The sequence below is a fragment of the Myodes glareolus genome, chromosome 21 (assembly GCF_982192425.1).
Source record: "Myodes glareolus chromosome 21, mMyoGla1.1, whole genome shotgun sequence".
Taxonomy (NCBI): Eukaryota; Metazoa; Chordata; class Mammalia; order Rodentia; family Cricetidae; genus Myodes; species Myodes glareolus.
In genome coordinates, this window is record NC_142046.1 from 8,204,369 (window position 1) to 8,219,026 (window position 14,658).

Consider the following 14,658-nt stretch of genomic DNA (forward strand, 5'->3'; position numbering starts at 1 on the left):
CAGAAAACTAATGACTGCTGGGAAAAGGAAAAATAGCATCTCCCAGGAACTGATCCCTTACTGACTTTCCAGTGCAGAGAGGCCAGACTTGAAATGATAAATACACAGACACCAAAATTAGGTTCAGCAGGAAATATGTCTTTGTTCGTGTGTGTGTGTGTATGTGTGTGTATGTATATGTATAAGCAATAATAAAAGAAAAAGGAGATTATCAAGTTAAGAGTCGAAAGGATTGAAGGACGTAAAGGGAGGGCAGTTGGGAAGGAATCTATGTACGAAAAGGAGAGAAAGAGATGTAATTATATTTCAATTAAAACATAACAAAATTCCATAAACAAAAAATAATAATATAAAGAACCACTGCTTTAGTGGGGATGTTCTAGTCTTAACTGTTCAAGTATACATTTCCTGGTTCTATGATTGGAGTAATTTCATTCCATGGGTTTATATTTCGAAGCTTAATCCCCAGTGTAGCAAGGATGAAGGATGGTGTCATTTTTTTAGAAGACAGACACCCCAAGAAGGCCACCCTCTGACTTCAAAAGGGATTAAAGCTGATTTAGTGGGACCAATCTCATGGATACATGAACATAATTGACTGAGAACAAGGTTAAACCTGTCTTCCTTGTCTGGCTCTTGCTTTATCCCACGTAGTCTCATCCATGTCCCCGACATGACACCATTTAAAATGATGCAAAATAATCAAGGTTAAAATGATCAGAGACCAAATTGATAGACTACTTTTATCCTTCCAAACTTCAAAATGGTGAGCAACCGAAAATAATCTAACATATGTAGTTATCATAGCACACTAGGGTTTGGGGTACAATAATAATTCTACTGTACAAGTTTGTGTAGTTTCAGCATCTCTGTTCATCCCTAAAATATTTTTGAAACTAAAATTTTGTCGGATAAAAACAGATAAGGGCTAGGCACATGTCATTTTGTCAGTTACGTCATGAGCCTCAGAACTCTGACATCACAGTGCTCAGTCACCATGACTACTGCAGACTCCTCAGACTTCAGTAGTTGGTCTGCCAACTGCTGTGGCTATCTGTGGTGTTTAGTGCCAAGGAGAAAAAAAAAGAGAATTTCAAGTCCATTGAAAGGTTTTCCCTTCCAGGCTCTGCTGAAAAGGTATGCTAATATCCACTTTTGATCCTTAGGATGGACTGGTGTTCTCAGGAGATGTCCTATCTTGATTCCTCTAGATTATGTGAACTAATTCTTACACTTAGGATCCAGCCTTACAGAAGTCTACTTAGAATAATAATGTTAAGTTCTGTCACCTAAAGAAAGGAGACATTACATGTCAAGGGACGAATGCTCTGAACTACATGAACTACACTGCAGAGATCAATGGTATCTTTAATGTAATAATCCATCCTCTTCAAAGCTGTGTATGAATGTACGTTTTGATTCCCCAATTTTTTTTGATGTCTGAAAATTTGTAACTCAAACCTACTTAAAGAATTTTCCTAGTTCAGCCTCTTTCTTGGCACTGTAGAATTTATATTGCTGTGACAGTTTACACAGACATTAGTGCTTCAGCACTTGGAAACAGTAGACTGACCATATACTCCACACTCTAAAAGTTGCTCATTTTCCTGCTGCCACCAAGAAAGTCAATTTTTTTTTCGTTTTTCTTTGGTTTTTCGAGACAGGGTTTTTCTGCAGTTTTGGAGCCTGACTTGGAACTAGCCATTTTTTCTTTAAAAACTTATGGGAAGTAACCTAAATACTATTAGAGTAGCTTTTTAAAATCTTTTTAAACCAAACAACCATTTTTTCCAATAAAAATTAAGTTAGTGACTTTTAAGTAGTATAGTGTCCATTATTCACAGGAAAGTAAATGTGACCCATGTTATTGTGTTAGACTTTTAGTGTCTCCTGCTTTGTAGTCTCCTCAACATTTTATATCATTATGCTTTTTTCTGATTTAACTCCTTTAACCTTTTAGAGAAAATAGATTTTTCTCATATAATATGTCCTGATTATGATTTCCCTCTCTGTCTTCTCTTCCCAGTTTCTTCCTACATCTCATCCCACTCCAATCTTCTCCCTCTCTATTGCTCTATAGAAAACAAGCAAACTTCTAAAGGATGATCATAACATAAAATAAAAGGAGATGAAAGAAAAACTAGTCCATTGGAATTTGAAAAAACAAACCAAGAAACAGTAGGAAAATAGTTAAGAAAAGGCCAAGAATCAGAGACCCACTTGTTTGCACACTCAGAAATCATATAAAAAAACTAAGGTGGAAGTCATAGTTTATATGCAAAGGACCTGGTAGAACCATGCTGCCTCACTTGCTGTGAGCTCAGATGCACATTGGTCATGTTGACTTAGAAGGTCTCATTTTCTTGGTGTCCTTCCTCTGGCTCTTACACCCTTTCTGCCTCTTCTGCAGGATTTCCTGTTCCCTGAAAGGACAGTTTTGATGGAGACCTCGCTCTTAGGGCTGAGTGTTCCAAGTCTCTCAGTCTCATTCTAATGTCTCTGTGTGGGTCTCTGTGTTTGTTCTAATTTTCTGTAAGGGGGAAGCTTCTCTACTGGCAGCTGGACAAGGCATTTATTTAATAGCCTAGCAGATTTCATTAGGAGTCATTTTATTGCTACATTATTTTAATAGAACAGCAGTATTGAATTCTCCCCTTGGTCCCTGGGCTACCTGGTGTCAGGTTCTTGTTCACCCAGACTGTGAAGGTTAAGGATTACATACTATAGAATTGGCCTTAAGCCAAATTAAAAACTGGTTGTTTACTTCCACAAATTTCGTGCTTTGTACCATTGCAGGCAGGACACCACCATAGATCTAAAGGTTGATAGAGAGCTGACTTGGTGTTTACATTTATCTTTGGGTAGTGTGCAACAAAGATGATTGATCGAAGGGATGAAGGCTCTGTGTAGGCATCAGCTCAACTTCTGTATCTTCAATAAGTTGTGTAGGTGTTTCTCTCAGCTATGGGACCTTGTGATTGGTTTGAAGAGAGAAACCTAAAACCTTGGCAAAAGCCTGGGTTACTTGGAGATTCCAAAGGGAACATGGCAATCCACTGGATATCAACTCTGTTAGCTGCAACTGATTGTGGTACAGGAAGCATCATTTGGTGACAAGAGTCTTCTTTGCTTCTATTACCTGTTAGTTGCATTTAGATAGCCTTCAAATATATATATATATATATATATATATATATATATATGTATATTGTGTGTGTGTGTGTGTATGGTTATGCTGCATTCAGCTTTTATTCTACCCATAAAATGGCCCTCAGCTTTAGCAGCCTCTCCCTATATTCCCTCCATGTCTTCCACTCCCACCGCCCTCCCATATGATCCTCTAATTTAACCCCCCACCATCAATTCATAGCTAACTGTTTTCCTTTGCCCTGGCATCTGTTCCCCACAGCCTCTTAATCTATATTTAACATCGGTGGGTCTAGAGATTTTAGTTGTTTATCATGAATTTATTCTGAAAGGTATTGTTTACCTATTTCTATCTTGGTAAATTTGTCATTTGTATAAGGAGAGCCACTGGTTTTTGTGAGTTCGTTTTCTTTCAAGCTACATTCTTCAAAGTGTTTATCAATGTGTGAGTTTGATGATAGGATTTTTGAGTCACTTATTTACACTATTATAGTATCTGCAATAAAAGAGACACTGACTTTCCCATATATATTCCTTTAATCTCCTTTCAGATGTTTTATTACTCTAGTAAAGATGGCATATACTGTATTGAACACATATGGAGAAAGTGTATAAGCTTGAATTGTTTGTGATTTTAGTGGAATTGCTTTGAATTTTTCTCTATTTAAGTTGTTGGCCTTGGACTTGTTGCAAACTGCCTTTAGTATGTTGAGGTATGTTCCCTGTATCCCTAATCTCCCAAGAACTTTTATCATGAAAAGGACTTGGATTACGGCAAAATCCTATTGCACATCTAATGAGAAGATTATATGTTTTTTCCAGTTTATTTATATGGTAGATTACATTTATCAATATCTATATGTTTAACCATCCATGCATTTCTGTAATGAAGCCTTCTTGGTCGTGGGGGATAATCTTTTTGTTATGTTCTTGGATTCAGTTAGCAAATATTTTATTGAGTATTGTCGCAAGTATGTTCAAAGGAAAATTGCTCTGCAATTCTCTTTCTTTGTTGGGTCTTTATGTTGTTTGGGTATCAGGGTGTGACCTCATGAAACAAACTGAGCAGTGTTTCTTCTGTTTCTGTTTTGTGGAATAATTTGAGGAGTACTAGTGTTAACTCTTCTTAGATGTTCTGTTAGAGTTCGGTGATAAAACAATCAGGCCACGAACATCTTCTTTGGGAGACTTTTAAAGACTGTTTCTGATATACTACAAGTTACAAGTTTGTTTAAATTATGTATCTGGCCTTGTTTTAACTTTGGTAAGTTGTATATATTGTGAAAATTAGCCATTTCTTTTATATTTTCCAACTTGGTGGAGTATAGTTTTTAAAAGTGTCTCTTTATGATTATTAGAATTTTCTTAATTCTGATATTCTTTCTGCATTAATTTGGATAGGGGTTTGTCACTCTTATTTGATATTTTCTGATAGCCAACTCCTTAATACATCTATTCTTTATACTTTTATGTTTTCTATTTTCTCAGTCTCAGCCCTGAGTTTATTTAGGGGGCATCTACTTCTTTGTGTGTGATTTCATCCTTTTGTTCTATAGCTTTCAATAGAGTTATCAAGTTACTATTTATTAGATTTCTCCAAGTTATTATGTAGGCACATAGTGCTGTGAACTTGTCTCTTAGAACTATCTACGTTGACTTTTAATGTAAGAATGTATTCACAGAATACAATTATTTTCACATTTCTATCAAATGGCTTTGACTAAAATGCAATGCCATAATTTTAAAACTCTGTGCTGCACAGTCATGTGCACAATTCTAACATGGATTTATCAGTTACCAAAGATACAAAATACTTAGAACCTCTTTCTCAAGCCTTCATTACCTGCTCCTAAGGTTGTTTATCTACAGTAACTTTACAATTATTATTGCTGCCAATACAAACTTATGATAATTCATACATGCTCTGAGGAAATAATGTTTCAATTTAGTCATCCTATTTCCCTTCAGAGAGCTCCATATGTGAGTCTTTGGTACCCAAAATTTTGCATGTGGGTATCAATTTCTTTAGATTAAGATAAGCTTTTTTTCTTCAAAATTCTTTCACATCTTCAAAATTCTATTTTCTGTTGTTCCATATTTTTGGCATTTGTTGAAGCAGCAACAGCTCACTCCCAGGGCTGGGAATATGAACTACATGTGTAACAATTGTTAAAGTCTTAATCACTGAAAACAGCACTGATAAGCTTCAATTCTGTCTGCAGTAAGCACAGGTGGACTTCATAGCTCCTGCACTTAGGTGGAGCAGGTAGATCAAGGATATGATAGGCTGCATTCTTCCTTGGAGACTCAGAAAGATTTGATTTTTGACTCATTCAGAGTTTGACTAAATTTGATTATTGCAGAGAGGCTGGTCACCTGAGGATTGTAGTTTTCTCAGGGAAGCTGTATCTCTTCACCGTCTTTCCATTCCATTTCAGTCAACAATCGCAAGGTTAATTCCACTGTTCTTCAAGTCTGGCTTTTTCTAGAGTGACAGGTGTCTGACTCTACCTGAGTAGATCTCTATGATTTATACTATCTTAGTGATGAGAAAGGAGCTGATGGGTTTCAGGATCACAATGCCAGTAACATCTGCATGATGTCTGTCCCAACTGACATATTCATAATTTGAAAGAATCAGAGATGTTGAGATCTTTGACGAAAATTCTTCATTTTATGTACTTTTACACTAGTATTCCCATAATTCCAGATACTGTTCTCTTTGGTTTAATGTTCTCAATGACTTTCATGTTGCTACTCCACTGGTGAAGTCTCAAGAGTTACATGTCTTGAATTTGCTGTAGTTTTTAACACAACTATTGAGCAATACTTGTAATCTGGCCATTTCTCTCAGTGTGTTTGCTGATTCTTTTACCTCCAAGCTGTACTATTCTTCAAATTCCAGGTCTTCGATCTGTTACTAGTACAATTTCCTTAATGTATTCATCCATTGTGTATCCTTAAAAATGGTTACTCACTGGAGCCTGCTATAAGAACCAAGCCTTTATGATTAATCTTATGTAACTCCCCAAATTTTGTGTTAGGTTATTTTGTTGACTATTGACTCTCTGTTCTGTTAGTGTTTGGCCTGTATCAGGAAAAGCCTCTCTACTATACTATGGAATCTGTCAATGAGAAAGCCTCAACTGGGGAGATGAATATTCAATACCTGGTGTCCCATGGACCAGTGGAGCTCAGACGAGGCTGTAGCAGTAAGAAGTGTCATCTGCATTTGTACAGAGACTTCTTGGTTGTGACTAATAGTCGGTATGTATTTTCTTCATATTTTATTGATGTCACGGAGTGTATTATTTCCAGCTTTTACTGTAAATCAAATCAAAAGGATTTTTTACCCTTCTGTGCTTACAAATGTTTTTATTCCTATTCATTTAACATTATTCTAAGGTCCTATTCTGTCTTGTGCTCCTGCAGAAAAGCCAGTCAACAATCTACTGGAGCACTAGTGATTAGTGAAAATGTCAATAATCTTACCACTTAGAGAGTTATTGTCATAGTCAGATAGAAATGGTTATTAAGAGGAAGAAACACAGTGGCCATACTATGAACAACTGTTTTGTAAAATGTCATGGTATGGTGCATTTTATATATCTCCAAGGTAGCTGTAGATTTATTGGTAACCAGTTTATGTAATTTGTCCCCTCCCATAAACATGCAGTTCCAATAGAAAGGCTGATTGTCCTGGGAAGAAAAGGAAGGCAAGGCTTTGTAAAGGAGAGTTGCCTTTCCGAGTGGTGCTCCCAAACAGAAGCTTTACAAGACAGATGATAAACCAGAGAGGCCCAGCTGATCTGAGTTGTGCTTTGCTATTAGATTGTCTGGTTCCATCCACATCTGTGCTGCTCTGGGTTATTAGCCATTATGGTATTTCCTGATCTAGAAATTGGGCAAATAGAGATCAGGTGATATTATTTGAAGACTAAATATTTTCAAAGATCCTTCATTAGAGGCAATTGCCCATAAAGCACTTAAGAACAGAATTATGACCTTGGCTTTAATACAATTGATTTGCATAGGTTATGAGAAAGTATTTTAGTGAATTAAGGGGAAGTTTTTAAAATGAGGTTTTCCTTGATTCATATGAAAACATTTCAAAGCACTGTTTCAACTATACAGTATAATTTAAAGTTAATTTTCAACATTCTGAAAATACAGACTGTAGATGTTTGCAAATGTGGAAAGGGTATATTCAGAACCTCTGCTAGGTAAGCTTCCTTAAGCCTCTGCTTTGTAAAGGTACATTTGTTCATTTGCTGAACTGTGTCTGCAGTGATAGAGATAGCTGAGTCCTGCTTTTTTTGGGTCAGGAAGAATTAGGTCTTTCTGTTAGCCCCACTGCTCCTTTGTTCAAGAAGCAAACTAATGGATCTTCTCTAATTCTCATTTTAGGTGTAAGATAAACTTCAAGATAAAATACATCATCCCGCTGGCTGCCCTGTGGATGGGGGAATGTGTGGTCACTGACTTTGTAGGCCCCAGTCGGGCCAGGAAATCCATTCTCCTGGGATGGCCTATGGAGAATTTTGTGGCCACCTTTCGGTAAGACCCATAGCTTGGTCTTGTGCTGACATGCATGAGCTGGTGTGGAAGATCATAGTCAACTGCCTAATGAAGAGTTTACATTGAATATTTTTGGAGTGTTTGAGAGAGAAATTAAGTCTGTGAATAAAATTAACTCACATCATTGGATTCACCGCTTCCAAATAGAGGCAAGAAACTAAGTATTCAGCCATTGAATGTACAAAAGGAATATGGGGTAGTGTGTAGAAGAATGAGAGTAGTGCACTCACTTAGGGATAATTTATGATAAGGAAGATATTCCTGGCATAATCATGCTAGTGACAACTATTGTGGGAGAACAAATATTGTCACTTTAATCAGTTATATGCTGTATGTGATTCAATTCACTTTCAAGAAAGTTAGGGACAAGTTTATCCTCAAAACCCTTTTCTTACCAGTACTAAAATCCATGATGAAGTAGCCTACAGATGATCAGGAATGTCGCATGTAAATGGATCTGGGTGTGATAATCAATATGTGAAGAATGAATATTCCATAAAGTATTTAATCTAACCTTTTTCTACTTTTGCCTAAAGCAGTAAAACAAAATGCCTGATATTTCTCTAAAATACATTATTTCTCTCTAAAGTTTCCATCCATATTTAAATTTCCTGAAATATGATTTAATTTGATACAAGTAATGTATGTTTGTATTTGAGATTGATTTGAGACAGCTGCCCATTTAACTGTGTGGATCCAGAAGCTTAGAGAAGTCGCCTTGCCTGCTTGAGATTAGAAAGCTTGGACCATGCGGTCTGTCCCTTGTCATCACTGTAAGGCCATCTGTAAATGACAGGTCTGACAGAAACTCCCGCAGAAGAATTCCTATAAATTTACACGTTTTGGTAACTACTGGACACTAATATTTTGGTCATGATACATACCCTTAAAATTGAGCAGTTAATATTTTGCTTAATTTAATGTTCTTACTTTTTATATTGCAGTTCATCAGCTCAAAAAAGAGAGTGGGGCAATTTGCTTCAGAGGTAACATATTCTACTTCTTTAATTCAATATAAAAGAATGAGATTCTCAGAAACCCAACACCTTTTTCTTTTTATATCTTTGAGAATCTCAAGTTTTTTAAGCATATGATTGAAAAATTTACGTACACACCTCTTCCCAGATCCAGCCCTTTCCCTGTTGACTAAGCATTGTGTCCTTTTTCATAATACATCTTGATCATATTTTTTTCCTCCCAATTTCCTCCCAGATTCTCCCTACATACTCAGCTTTAGGTTCTTTTATCCTCCCTTTTTCTTTCCAAAAAAAAAATTCAAAACCAAGAAACAATCACTTCAGCCAAAATAGATACACACACTCTACTACATAAACAAAAACAAAACAAGCAAAAGGCCATGAAGGCAGAATGCCAAAACAAAGTAAAATGATTGAGTGTATTTTGCAATGGTCAACTGCTCCCTGCCATATGTCCTGTCCTGGTGTGTCGTTGATACTCTCGCTAACATTCTGCTGGAGAAAATTGGTTCTCCTTTTGCCAATTGGTGCAAATAGCAGTCAGCTTTCTGATTATTGGTGGGAGTTTGTATCTAATTCTTCCCAGTCCTGACATGCTGTCATACTTGAACCTGTATAGGTCTTCTGCCTGCTCTCACTGTCTCTGTGTATCTGTGTGTTTATCATTCCTGTTGTGATGGGTTCTTCGGTCGTCTGTCACCTCTGACTGACTCATCTCCTTAAATCCCTGGGCCATGAAGGGAGGAAGGCCTTAATGAAGACATCCACTTATCACTAGGTTCTCCAAAGTGTCTCACTTTCTGCACATTTTCCCATTGGGAATCTCTTTCTTCCAATATACTTTAGGAAGAAACTTTTCTTTTATAGATTGACTGATGTGCTACTTTAATATATAGCAACATGCCATTAGGAGTCATGTTATGTTTCTGTAACGGAGTAATAGTAGTTGATTTCCCTCAAGTCTTATCTAGTCTCAGATCCTGACTACTTTACCAGTGCCATTTATGGGTACCATCTCCTGGAGTAAGCATAAAAGCAATCAGAAATGGTTAGTTACTATCATCACACACGCCCCTATTGCCCCAGTATATCTTCCAGGCAGGTCACAGTGTAGACTACGAGTTCATAGCTGGGTGCTATTGAGGATTACCCTTATCTCTAATGATGTGTAATACCCACATTTTTCTATCAGATTCAGATTATCTGCTCTTATGTTGAAGTTTTAAGTTTAGTTTTGGACAGGGTGAGGAATCTGATTCTCTTGTTGGTCTAGTATCATTTGTTGAAGATGCTGTCTTTTATTTCAGTGTGTGTTTTTGGCTGCTTTGTGAAAAAGCAGATGTTTGTAGGTGTGTTGACATATGTCTGGATATTAACTTCAAGTTCATGTATCAACATGTCTACTTTTATGTAAATATGAAGAGATGAAATCCCCAGGCCATGTAGGTTATGTGGAGGAAGCCGATCCTGAAAGCAGGCTGCAACAAGACTAAGTGTAGTCTACCCAGATTGGTGTGAAAGAGCTGGTAGAATCCTGGGTTTGTACCAAGTGGTGGAGTCCCCAGAGGTTGGAGGTAGGCTGGGGGAAGGACTCCCACAGGCCAGTAGACTCAATTGTGTCCATTAAAAAATTCATTCTAGACCTAGTGTATATGAGTGTTCTATACAATAACTATCATGACTTTTTGATAACCTTTAGTGTTATCATCACCATACTTTCCTTTCTACATTTCCTTCAGCTTCCCACCCATTTCATCATTCCTGACTCATTATTCCCTAAAATTCAATACTAGTATGTGTCATTTCTCTACCCTAGAACAAGCCTCCCTATTTCCCCTTCATAATTTTCTGATCTCTAACAATAATTCAAATTGACCATGCATGTCTGAAGATGTTTGCATTCACTGAGGAAGGAAACATGCGGCTTTTGTCTGTCTAAGTCTGACTTAACTTATTCAAAGTGATTGCTTCCTGCCCTATGCATTTATCTCTGAAGTTCAAATTTTCATTCTTCTCAATAGCTGAGTAGTATTCCATTGTGAAAATACACCACCTTTTCCTCATCAATTTTTCATTTGATGAACACCTGGACTCTCTTCTGTCTGTTAGGAGTATAGCATAGGATACAAGGTCCAGGTTTATGTGGAAGAGGAGCACAGTTAAATCATATGGTAGGCAGGTTTCTTTCTATTTTTGCAGCCACTTGCTGACCAGTTTCCATAGAGGTTGTACGGCTTTGCTTTCCCACCAGGAGTGGACCATTGTCTCCACTTTCCAACATTTGCATCAGCATTTGTCATCATGTGGTTTTTTTTTTATAGTGGCCATTTTGATTGAGGCAGGATGGAACTCAAAATACATTCAATTTTTATTTTTCAGGTGGATAAAGATGTTAAAATTTAAAAAGTGTTTTTTCTTTGTAGGACATTTTTTGAGAACCTTTTTGTTCTATACCCCAATTTTGAGCCGTTTACCTTTTTAATGTTTATTTTATTCTATATTTTAGTTCTTTATATATTCTAGATACTAAATCCATGACAACTAATGAAGACATTTTCCCATTATGTAGGCTTCCACTTTGCTCATATGTTCCTGTCTTTTGCTGTACAGAAACATCACAGTTTCATGTGGTCCAAATTATTAGTTGTCAGTTTTTATGTCTGCACTGTTGGCATCCTGTTCAGTCAGTACTTTTCTGTGTCAGTGACTTTGAGTATATTTCCTAGTTTTCCCCTATATAAGATCCAGGCTATCAGAGAGTTTTGTGTAGTGTAGGAGGTAAGGATCAAATTTTATTCTTCTACATGTAGCGACTCGGTTTAACTGCACTATTTATTAAAGATGCTGCATTTTCTCCCAGTGTATGACCGACTTCCTTGTCAAAAATCAGGGCACTGTAGGAATGTGGACTTATATGAAGATCTAAGTTCTATTCCTTTGATAAGCGATGTTTTTTTCTGACAGTGCAATTTCGTATGCATTATTGCACTGCAGCATAACTTGAAATCTGTCATGGTGATACTCCCAGTTTGTTTGTTGTTAGTTTTAATGATGTTTAATATTTGGATTTGTTCTTGATAGCCTCAGTCATTGCACTCATTCTTTATGAAATTCAAAAAAGATTTTTAATTTCTGTGAAAATATTTCTTGGTATTTAGAAGGCGATGCATTGAAAACATGATGCACAGCCATTTTCACGACACTAATCCTGCCAGTCCGTTAGCATGGGAGGACTTTCCATATGCTGGTGTATTCAATTACTTTCTTCAGTGTTTTTAAGATATTACTGCACAAATCACTCATTTTTGGTTAGATCTATTTAAAGTTTTGTTTTGTTTTATGTGACTATTGAGAATGGAATTGTCTTCTTGATTTATTTCCTTGTATTTGTCATTTTTTGTAAGTGGATGTTGATTGCTGTGTTTTAATTTTCTGTCCTGCTACTTTTTAGAATATTTATTAGCTATAGGAATTTCTTGTGTACTCTAGGATTTTATGCATAGAATTGTGTCATCTGGAAATAAATTTATCTTGGCTTCAACCTTTCTCATTTGTATTTGCCTCATCTCCTCCTTTTGTTTTATCACCCTAGCTAATATTGTAACAACTATGTTGAGGAGAATTGATAAGAATGAACTTGTTTTTTTTTCTGATTTTAGCACAAACGTTTTGAGTTTCTTCTATTTTTAGGATGACTTTGACTGTGGGTTTCCTGCATATACCTTCATTATGTTGAAACATCTCCCCCCTGTCCCTATGCTCTCCATGACTTTTTATCATAAATAGATGCTGTATTTTGTCAAATGCCTTTTATGAATCAAATGGGGGCTATCATTGTTCTATTCTTTAGTTCACGTATATGGTGGATTATGTTTTTAAATTTACATACGTGGACTCTTTCTTCCATCTCTGGTGTGAATTTGGCTTGAGTTTAATGTGAAATCTCTTTGTAATTGAATTTGGTTTGCAAGTATTTTACTAATATTGTTTGCACTTAGTTCAACAGAGATGTTGGTCTATAATTTTCCTTTTGGTTGTTGGTTGTTTGGTTTTGGCACCGTGATTAGACTATCTCCAAATATCTACTTGATAATATTTCCTGGATGTTTTTGAAATTTCTCACTTTTCAAACTGAGGAAGTGGTGGCTACAATTTTTATACATTCATTCTTCAATATTTATGTTAAATTAAACAGTATTTTGGACATAATATCATTCATTACCAATACAAGTTACTTTACTATGCACAATCAAAGGAAATACTGATCTTTGGTTTTGAACCATGTAGGATTATGTTCCTTCTAATGTGGGACTAATGTTTTTAGAACTGAATCTGATTCCTAAATGTCACACATTAGGGCAACCTGCTATTTCCTGTAATGTGCCTTGTTTTGCAAAATTTGTTGCTGATTCTCACTTTAAAATTAAAAACTGATAACATATCCTTTATTGACATGAAAACAAACACTAGACAATTTTACTTTTGTGTTTTTTTAATTGAATTTGAGCAGATCTATTGATGAACATAAGAAGAAAGATGATGGAAAGAGAATCACACTTGAGATACTCACAGAGGACATCCCCAGCTGGAGTACTGTATGTACACAAAGACCAGTATTTCACTGCATGGAACTGACTGAGGGAGGGAAAGGACAAGGGAGGGGAAACAGGAGGAAATTTGAAGATAAGGCTGATGACAGCAGGGTGACAAAAAGGGAGGTAAAGATTTAGGTAATGCTACCTGAAAAAAATATCTTCATGCACACAAATATGTCTTTGCCTATGTTAAAGAGTTACTACTAGGCAGACTGATCCATATTAGCTCCAGTACAACATGCTTAACAAATTGTTTTGTGCCTGGTGGCTTAAATCAAGAGAGATGTAGTCATAAAACAACTTTGCAGGTATTTCTCACTGTAATTATGTGTTTTTCTCCCTTGCCACTGATTCTAGAGATATAAATTATTTGTTTCTAGTACCTTTTAAATAGTGTTTACTTTAAAATAATTTTTATGTGATTATAGTTACAAACATACCTAAAAGTTTAAAACAATACTAAGAATGACATATGCTCTACTTTACTCAGCTGCTTGTTCATACACATTTGTGTATGTGTGTGTGTGAGAGAGAGAGAGACAGAGAGATCTGATAAATGCACCATGGATCTCTTATCTTGCATGCTTATGTGTCCCTCAAGCATAAGGAAATTATTTTACATAAATATAATTTGTCTGTGAATTAAAAATAGCATTTGTTTGTGTGTTGGGTTTTATATGTAATGTGTGCTTGTGTGTCTGTGTGTGTGAGCAGTGCTGAGGATAAACACGGGCTCTCACATGTGCTGTACAATAGCCATCTCTGAGATACACCTCTATTATGAAATTTCAATTTCCCATTGAATTTCAATTTGCCATCTATTACTCCGGTAGTATTCTGTTTCCAGAGAAAAGTCTGCTTGTGGGTCAGGTATTGCACTGACCCTTATGCGGGTTTCCGTAATCTGTATGTCGTTGTTTTATAAGATCATCAGGAGTAATTGGGTTGAGCGGAATGGTTACTATAAAGGGACTGGTCTGTTCTTTATTTTTATATGCAAATGCATTGAAATGGGATTCTAAATTTTAAAAATGTGGTGCAGTAACTAATATATTCATGGTGAACAAAATATTGCAAACAGTCTATGCACTTAGTTCTGCACAAGCTCTCTCAATACCAGACAACGTAGCAGTGAAGGAGGCAAATGGTAGAATTATAGTGTATCCTGTCTAATAGTGAGGAGAATGGTCTCACCTGAGTTTTGTACCAGAATGCCAGGAAGGCAGGCCTAAGCAGACACTCCCAAAGGAAAGTGTTTTCCTTCCTTCTTGATTTCAACTGTGACAAATTCTTTTATGCTTAACATTTGTGTGTTATTACAAAAATCACCTTGTTATCTTAGGAAGTCAATTTTATTTAGA

At 36.3% G+C, this 14,658-nt stretch overlaps 1 protein-coding gene across 1 annotated transcript in view; it reads left to right on the forward strand.

The window, feature by feature from the left end:
* The first annotated feature begins 1,020 nt into the window (after positions 1–1,020).
* Positions 1,021–14,658, forward strand: part of LOC125396785 (rho GTPase-activating protein 20-like) — a 28,344-nt gene continuing 14,706 nt past the window's right edge. Inside the window, exons 1-5 of the mRNA XM_087900118.1 lie at positions 1,021–1,137; positions 6,228–6,414; positions 7,555–7,704; positions 8,670–8,711; positions 13,213–13,297. Coding sequence (XP_087756244.1) covers positions 6,266–6,414; positions 7,555–7,704; positions 8,670–8,711; positions 13,213–13,297 — 426 coding nt within the window. The 5' untranslated portion in view covers positions 1,021–1,137; positions 6,228–6,265. The remainder of the gene's footprint in view (positions 1,138–6,227; positions 6,415–7,554; positions 7,705–8,669; positions 8,712–13,212; positions 13,298–14,658) is intronic.